The sequence below is a fragment of the Gossypium hirsutum genome, chromosome A13 (assembly GCF_007990345.1).
Source record: "Gossypium hirsutum isolate 1008001.06 chromosome A13, Gossypium_hirsutum_v2.1, whole genome shotgun sequence".
Classification (NCBI taxonomy): Eukaryota; Viridiplantae; Streptophyta; class Magnoliopsida; order Malvales; family Malvaceae; genus Gossypium; species Gossypium hirsutum.
Window position 1 is genome coordinate 89,760,594 of NC_053436.1, and position 9,741 is coordinate 89,770,334.

The 9,741-nt window shown below is 30.8% G+C and overlaps 1 protein-coding gene and 1 long non-coding RNA gene across 2 annotated transcripts; both read left to right on the forward strand.

Moving 5' to 3' along the window:
• The first annotated feature begins 410 nt into the window (after positions 1–410).
• LOC107889974 (uncharacterized) lies at positions 411–948 on the forward strand. The gene is made up of 3 exons (XR_005907443.1): positions 411–482; positions 612–731; positions 830–948. It is a non-coding gene; the product is annotated as an uncharacterized lncRNA (long non-coding RNA).
• A 5,481-nt stretch (positions 949–6,429) lies between these two features.
• LOC121212326 (uncharacterized) lies at positions 6,430–7,770 on the forward strand. Its single transcript, XM_041084791.1, has 2 exons — positions 6,430–6,609; positions 6,704–7,770. Exons 1-2 carry the CDS (start codon positions 6,528–6,530, stop codon positions 7,768–7,770), a joined length of 1,149 nt encoding a protein of 382 aa, XP_040940725.1. The 5' UTR covers positions 6,430–6,527.
• Positions 7,771–9,741: the final 1,971 nt, after the last annotated feature.

The following is a 9,741-nucleotide window of genomic DNA, read 5'->3' on the forward strand; positions in this document are numbered from 1 at the left end:
TTGTTTTGTTTTAGGGTGAGGGTCCTGACTGGCAGGACTTTGTAGGGATTATATGCCTTCTGATTATCAATTCAACAATCAGTTTCATTGAGGAAAACAATGCTGGAATGCTGTAGCCGCACTCATGGCTTGTCTGGCTCCTAAAATAAAGGTCTGCAACTCTCTTCAAGTTTCTTTAATGCCTTTGCAAATACAATAATGTCTAAATTTTCATAATCATTTTTTATGCAGGTTCTCAGAGATGGTCAGTGGCAAGAGACAGATGCTGCTATTTTAGTACCAGGAGATATAATTAGCATAAAACTTAGAGATATCATCCCTGCAGATGCTCGCCTTCTTGAAGGCGATCCACTTAAAATTGATCAGGCAAGTGCTCTACTTGATAGTGATAAAAGTCAATTAAATAACTGAAGATATATCATGTAAAAATTCCTGTATTATCTGTTACTCTTGCAATCGGTTCTCATCGACTGTCTCAACAGGTACAACTCTTATTCAATGCGCATCATTTTCCAGTAAAAATAAGCTAAAACATCCAAAACAGCACAATGACAAACTGAAATACTTATTCTACGTTGTCTATAAATCTATTGTTTGGTTTGTTTTTTTAGGGTGCCATTACTAAAAGGATGACTGCAATTGAAGAAATGGCTGGAATGGATGTTCTATGCAGTGACAAAACTGGAACTCTGACCTTGAATCGTCTAACCGTTGATCGGAACCTTGTTGAGGTACAATAGCTGGACTTCAAAAATTTGAAACTCCTAGTTCTTGCAATGACTCAATTTTCAGATAAAGGTTAAATAGCCATGTTCACCTTTTTCTTAAGGTTTTTAGCAAAAATATGGACAAAGACTTGGTTGTTCTGCTAGCAGCAAGAGCCTCCAGACTGGAAAATCAGGATGCTATTGATGCAGCCATCATTAACATGCTTGCAGACCCAAAAGAGGTAATACAACAACAAAAATGTTCAATTTCAAGGTTCTCTTTTTCATTTGATTCTTTTAGATGTTCATGTCAAATAATGAAAGAAACCTTGCATATTCAGGCTCGTGCAAACATCAAAGAGGTTCACTTTCTTCCATTCAACCCAGTCGACAAACGTACCGCAATTACATACATTGACTCTGATGGTAATTGCAAAGGTTTATTTTTGTGTCCCAGGATATTTAGGATAGTGATTGATGATGATTTTGTTGTCATTTTAAATTGCAATCAGAACCCAAGGGAAGAAATTTCAAAGGGGAGCTCAGGCCTCCATTGGGAGGATTGCACACTGCAGCTTGCTTATGCAAATCTATGTGGTTGACATTTTCTTAACCATCTCTTCATTTTTTCACTCTGTTTCCTGAAAGAAATGCTAATTTCAGGTTCATCTGGTTGCTTGAAAAACTCTTAATACATAAGCCACTGCACTCTTTTTCTCTCCTGAATTGATTGAATCAATCTTTATCTACTGTAAGTATATAATCATTGACTTCCTCTCTGGTTTTTCGTGTTTGCCTATGCCACACTAGCATGTTCACTTTTATATGTGTTTACTTGGGAATATTATCTGTCATACTTGTTAATTTCCTTGTAAGTTAAAGTGACAAATCTTATTTCCTTGTTACTGCAACTTTAAAATGTACCATTTCAAGTAGCTACTCTCCCCTTCTCCTTTTGGTGTGATTAGGAGTCAGAAAGATTGTTTTTCCTGATTTATCAATGCATCATATAAATCCAGAATTGGCAGAGATTGCTTTTTCCCTTAACTTGTGGAATGGACACATGAAGTTAGAGGTTGTTTTCAATGGCAACTTTGGACAGTATTTGTTTTCCTGCTAGATTGATGAGCTATTTTGTTTGAAGTGAAGAATTGGTTTCATGGAAGGCCAATTGGAGTTGAGAGCAGGGTGAAAGAGATATTGTATTGGCTTGAATTTCTTCTATTGAATTCTTACTTTATATTTTTAGTTGAAGTGAGATATTGAGGCAGTACTTCCATTTAATTCAGAATTGTTGTAAATTCAATCGAGTTGTTGATGATAATTCAATATGGTTATGTTTTTTTTTTATTTTTAGAGTTCAATTCTATATGGTTATGTTTTTTTTATTTTTAGAGTTCAATTCTTACTCACTTATTAAATTTTATTAGTTATAATTATTTTAAATTTTATTAAATCATATATTTTAATTAAAATATATTTAATATTAATTATTTCAAATTATCTTTTATAGTATAATATATTATGATTTGAGTAAATTCATATAAGAATATTAATTATTAAGAATTTTATTAAATTATATATTTTAATTAAGATATATTTAATAATAATTATGTTAAATTATCTTTTATAATATCATATATTATGATTTGAGTAAATTCATATAAGAATATTAATTATTAAGAATTTTATTAAATTATATATTTTAATAATAATTATGTTAATTTATATTTTATAGTATCATATATTATTATTTGAGTAAATTCATATCAGAATATTAATTATTAAGAATTTTATTAAATTATATATTTTAATTAAAATATATTTAATAATAATTATATTTATATATGATTAAATTATTTATTATTGATAATAATAATCTTATTAAAATTTAAATAACAATAACAATCAGGGATTCAAATAACGGAACGTTTTCAGAATAGCAGCCGTTATATAGCGGTAGCGCCGCCGACCGAAACCGCTATTGCTGAAAATAACGGAGGGAAGCGGATTCACACCGATAACGGTGGATAGCGGCCGCAATTTAACGGATAACGGACAATTGCGGCAATAACGGGCCACTATTCCCGTTATTTTCCGTTTCCGTAAATTAAAAACAAAAAATCAAGTGCTGTGGATGGAGGTGAATAGTGAAAAGTGAGAAAAAAAGACAGAATCAATGTATGTACTTTATAATAAAACAAAAGGCAAGGGAATATATTCCCTCCCAACCTGCAAAATCGGTCAAGTTTCAAACTTTCAATCAAAACAAAGTAAAATAAAGTAAAGTAAAAAAGACTGAAAGTCAGATTAAAGACGAAAAGGCAAAATATATTTCTTCATTCTCCATAATTCGGCAAGTGAAAAAACACAACCACAAGGCACGGACAGCAAGCAAAGCAATAGATCAAGATCAAGTAAGTAGAAAACTAACCTGCATGTCTTGAATCTGCAACATAGAGTGATTTTTTGAGATTTTTATCCCTAGATCTATATTCTACACAAAAAAGGGGGTTTAAAATGTTTTCGGCGATTTCCGACCAACGTGCACGGCGGCACCGTCGCCGGTGACCGGCGGCTGCCACGGTGGTCGATGGCCGGATTCTGGGTAACGACAGAGAAAAAAGATAATTGAGAGAAAAAGGAAAAAAATTATTTGAAGAATGGCTGAAATGAAGATTCTGAAAAAAAAATTATTTAAATAGGCCTTCAAAACGACGCCGTTTTGGGCAGGCCACTCTGGCACCAAAACGACGCCGTTTCGGCCTAACCCGTGCACTTACCCGACCCGTTTCCTAGGATCCGCGTGTTTTTAATGGAAGGGTTAATTTTTCTTTTAGCCCTTCCTATTTTTTATTATTTACAATCAAGCTTATTTCTTTTTTAATTTTGTTCTATAATTTATTTCGTATTTCAATTTGGTCCACCTTGAAGCTGTGCGTTTTGAAGGATGGGGATTATTTCCCATTTGATCCATTTTTTTTATTTGTGCATTCAATTTGGTCCTTTTTCGTTTTATTTATTTCGGATTTGCCGCAAATTTATGTTTTAAGTTCGATTTAGTCCCTTTTTTTGTTATTTTTGCTATTTTATTATTAAATTAATTAATTTAATATTACTATTACTATTATTATTTTTCCTTTTTTTATTTTTTTATTTATTTACTTGTTATTATTACCATATTATTAAAATTTAATTAGTTTTGCATTATTATTTCAATTATATTTCTTTTCATATTTATTTACCTAAATATTTTAAATACATTTATTTTATTATATCATTTTATTTATCTATATAGTATATCCTTTCATATAATTTTTAATTTTAAGATTTTTATTATTGTTATTATTATTATTAATACCATCATCATCATCATCATCATCATTATTATTATTATTATTATTACCATTATTATTATTATTATTATTATTATTAAATTGTTTTACACAATATTTATTTATTTATTTCTATAATATTAGGTCTTTACTTTAGCTTTAAATTTTGTTTACTTTTTTTGGTATTATATTGTTGATAATATAAATAATGAGTTGCTTATATTTCTAAATATAATTTTATGTTTCTTATATAAATAAAAATAAAGCATGCCACCACGTGAAGAGTTCCCGACTAAAGGATTGGAGGGTGCACCAAGTAATGATATAGGTTGGCACTTTGGAACTCTAGTGCCAAATGCGAGAGGAAGTATCGTATGTAAACTTTGTGGTAAAGTTGTGAAAGGAGGAATAACACGATTTAAAGAGCACATTGCTCATAAAACCGGCAATGTTGCACCATGCCCTAATGTTACTGGTATGTGATACTTTATTATTATTATTAAATGTTATTGTAAATTTATCAATAAAGATTATATATAATTGATAATAATATAAAGTGTGAATTATTTTTATTTTATTAACAGGTGTCATTAGAGAAAGTATGATGATACTAAAAGAAAGCAACACAAAGAAAATAGACAAAAAGAGGAGAAAAGATGAATTCTTATCTCAATTAACAGAAGAGGAGGATGAGCATGAGGGATTCATTGATGAGGTTTCTGCTATAAGGCAAGCAACTCGAGAAAGTATCCAATCACAACACGAGTGGCATAGAAGGGAAGAATTCAGACGAAGTACTGGTGGTTGGGATAACATTTATGAAGAAGGGCGATCTTCTCATGGATCAGCTAGAGAACATAATCGAGAAAGAACAAGTAAATCTATTCCAGGTGAGTCTGAGTTTACCTTAAGGGGAGCTATACCTGAATTGGTTAGAAGCAAAAGTTCAAAGCAACCAAAGGTCAATGACTCTTTTTTAAAGAGTTTTCGAAGGAAGATAGGTGAAGCGGTATCTAAATTTATAATATATGAAAGACTTCCTTTTCAATTAGCAAGCTCTCCATGGTTGTATAACTTAATTCAAGTGGCAACAGAAGTTGGACAAGGTGTAAAGCTCCCAACACCTTATGAGGTTTCAGATGTGTATTTGGAGTCAGAGTATCAACGAGTTCATGATTGGGTAAATGTACTAAAGACTCATTGGAAAGAATTGGGTGCAACTCTAATGTGTGATGGTTGGACCAACAGTTTGAATCAAATGCACATCATTAATTTCCTTGTTTATTGCAGTAAAGGAACCATTTTTTGGAAATCGGTAGATGTCTCAAGTGTCCGTAGTAGAGATGCTGAATTCTACTACCGTTTGTTAGATTCAGTTGTAGAAGAAATTGGAGAAAATTACATTGTCCAAATAGTGACTGATAATGAGGCAGCAATGAAAGCTGCTGGAAAAAAGTTAATGTTGAAAAGACAACATCTATATTGGACCTCATGTGCAGCTCACTGTTTAGATTTATGCCTTGAAGATATTGGGAAAAAGCCCAGTGTAGCAAAAGTGTTAGATGAGGCAAAGAAAGTGACTTGCTTTATATACAATCACATTTGGACTGTTGATTTGATGAAGAAGTATACACAAGGGAAACAAATACTTCGACCCGCTCTTACTCGATTTGCAACTCATTTCATTCAACTTGAAGAGATAACAAGACAAAAGCAAGGTTTGAGAGAAATGTTTAATTCAAAGGTCAGTATTTTATAATTAGTTAATATAATTACTTAAATATAGTAACCTTTAGTGATTTTATTAGTTCCAAATAATTTAAATTATATTATTTTAAAATTTTTCTTATGAATATATAGGAATTTAAAGAATCAAAATGGGGAAAGCAAAAGTCAGGGCCTGCTTATGAAGCCAAAAAAAATGTTTTGGGAAAAGATTTTTGGAAAAAAGCCAATGACCTCATAAAAGTTTATGAGCCCTTAGTAAGAGTATTGAGACTTGTGGATAGTGATGAAAAACCAACGATGGGCTTTATTTATGAGGCTGTTGATAGGGCTAAACGAGCAATTCAACAAAATTGTCGATATTTCACAGAGTATGAAAAGATTATTGACAATAGATGGAATTTTATGCATTCCGACTTGCATTCAGCTGGTAAGATAAAATATTTCATATAATTAAGAACTATTTTTATATTTTATTATTTTAAGCTTTATATTATTATTATTATTATTTGATGATATTCTTATAAATTATACTTAGGTTATTTTCTCAACCCTCAATTTCAATTTGGGGTGGAGCATTCTGAGAATGTATTAATAGAAACATTAGAAGGTACACGATCAGTAATTGAAAGATTAGAACTTTCTATGGATACTTAAGTCAGAATGGTTAATCAGGTTAGATTCAACTACTATTATTTGTAACTTAGTTAAATAATTTGAAATAGAATTTTTATTTTTATTTTTACTCTATCTTTTATTTATGCAGTTGTTATTATTTAGAGATAAACATGAGACATTCGGTACTCCACAAGCACAAAGAGCTTGGAAGCAAATGAATCCGGGTAAACAGTTAATTAAATTATTTAATTTAATTTATATTATTTAATTATATTGTACATTTTAAAGTTATTTTGAAATTTAAATAATATTATACAGCTGAGTGGTGGATGATATATGGCACATGTGTTCCCGAATTACAAAAATTAGCAATTAAAGTGCTTAGTCAAACAACTTCAGCATCAAATTGCGAACGAAATTGGAGCACATTTAGTTATATTCACACCAAGGCAAGAAATAGGTTAAAGTATAAAAAACTTGAAAAACTAGTGTTTACCTATTATAATATGAGGCTTAAGATGAGGCATCAACAAAGAATGAGCACTGATGATATAAATGCTAGTTTTAATCCTATCAGCCTTGATTATATCTTTGAAGATTTTGATCCACTATCAGAATGGCTTCATGAGAAAGAGAATCCATTGTTAGATGGTGAAAATGCCGGTATGTTGCCTGTGGATACCTCTGATGATGAAATGGATGTTGATCAATCGCAACAACAAATTTTGTCTCATTCAAGTTCTAGTTCAACTCCAAGTCAGAGTGGCGATGGACCCGATGGTGGTGGTTTAAGTCCAATTGATGAGGATGACGGATATAGTGGTGATAGAGGTGAAATTAGGTCTTTTAGTCAGTATGGAGGAGAATATGGGGGTGGTACCACTGGTGGACATTTTCGTGACAGATCAGAGTTTGATGGAAATATGTTTCCTGAACCTAGGAGAGATAGAAGTGAACCTAGAGCTCCATCAAAGGGAAAAGGCAAGAATCATACTTCTATAGGCTCTTCATCTGGTAGTGGTAGGAGATCGAGTTCTAGTAACCTTGGGTATAGTGATTCATCTACTAGCACTCAAGGTTTTTATCCACCAGAACAACCTTCACATGCTTATCCACAACCATATGGTTATTATCCACCATTTCCTAATTATGGTGTGCCATACCAGCCTCAAATGTATCCTCCTCCACCAATGTATCACCCACCTCCACCTTTCATGTATCCTCCTCCTCAAATATATCCTCCATATCAATTGAATGAAAACCAAGGTGAAAATGTTGCTTTTTTTGGATATATTTTTGGACAAAGGCCAAGAGAATCAAGTCAAGAACGCTCCCAAAGTGAAGGTGAAGGATTTGATCTTCCTCGTCATTCCACTAATTGGTGAAAACTAAATCGTGCCACTATCATTATTTGTAAGGTATGTTTTTTTAAAGAAATCCTTTGTTATTGTTCTTAATTTTGATGATATTAAAACATTTAAAATAATATATATCTTTAGATAAATGAATGAAGTATATTTTATGAAAAGATAATGAAGAATCGAAGCATGTTAAATTATATATGAAAGTAGAATGAGATGAGAATAAGTGGTAGGAAATAGGAATAATTAATGAGAATCTATTCATTAATTTATCTATTCTTTTTTTCCTTTTGCAGCGTATTTATATCTTCACTATCTTCAAAGCTGTCAAGAAATATTGAAGACATCTCTCATGTATGAATTCTCAATTCTTTTATTTATAAAAACTTTCAAACTTATTAAATATGATAAATGTTTAATATTTCTTTTTTTTACTTTGTTATTAGTTAATATAACATTCTTAGAAAATTCGTAAATAAATATAAGAATAATTAATGATTATAAAAGTTGTGTTCTCATGTCATATTAATAAAGGTTCATAAGTGTTAGAAAACACTCTAAAAATCATTAAAAGTGACTTTTTATAATTATAATTATAATTACTATGTTTTACAGTAAGTTGTGCGAATTTGAAAAAAATTCACGACCGCGATACCCGCAGTGACCGCAATAGTGTCCGTTATGTCCGCAACCGCGACAAACGCGACGCGACCGAAAACGCGACCGCGACCGCAATTTAAATCCCTGATAACAATAATCATTTACCAAAACAAATTTATGCTAAGGGTATTCTAGTCATTTTAGTTTTTTCCATTATGCTATTACACCTCTATTCCATTCAACCAAACACAAGATTACTATTACGCCTCTATTCCATTACATTCAACCAAACAGTTGATTTGCTATTACACCTCTATTCCATTACACCTCTATTCCATTACACCTCTAATCCAATACATCTCTAATCCAATACAGCGAACCAAACGTGATCTTAGTTTTCTTTACTCGTGCAATGCACGAAGTTATTGTATGCATTAATTAAATTACTTTTAATTTTTTTAGTTTGTTTTTCGTAAAATTTATAACATTTTATTAATAATATGATTATGAAATTATATAATAAATTTAAATAAACTTCAGTAATTTTTTAGACTTAATTGGAAATATTTAATAATAAATACTTGATATAATATTTTTTAGACCCAAATATAATAATTGATGATAATATTATACATATTATTAGTGTTTATATTAATATCGTTTTAAAATCAATATATGTGTATTAATAATTGTTCATCATTATCATAAATAATATAATTATGAATATTAGTTTAAAATAATTTTGTTTAATAAGTTTATATATAACATTTATTTTTATAAATTATTAATATATACTATTAAGTTTTGTATAATTTATTGAGTATATACTAATATTATATGATATGCATATACTTGTAAATGGATATTGTAATACTTTATTAATATTAATATTATATAGTTATATTGTACAAGCTCAATTTTGGGCCCAAAACCCCAAAACCCACTAAGCCAATAACCCCAAACCTACCCATGCCACACACACAACAAAAGAAAAAGCTAAGGAAACCCTAGCCGTTCAGCACATGCTCCCCATCCCATCCACCACCGACGACTGCAAGCACCGCCACTGTGCCACCGCCCTACTTGCGCCTGCAACATTAAAAAAAGGAGAATAGACAGATATTAAAAAAGGGAAATGTAATGGCTATTTAAAAGCCAAATCAAAAAACCATTGTAACATTCAGACACTTTGATGAAATAATAAGCAATATTAGACAAAAAAAACAAAACAAAAAACTCAAGAATCACAGCAAAAACAGATCAATCGGAGACTAAGCCGAAGGTTTATCCCTATTTCTCTTCATTTTTTTTTCTTTTTTTTGAATCCATTCGTACATACAATTTTCACCCTATTTTAAAACAGCATATATACTAAATACAAACATATAGAAAACA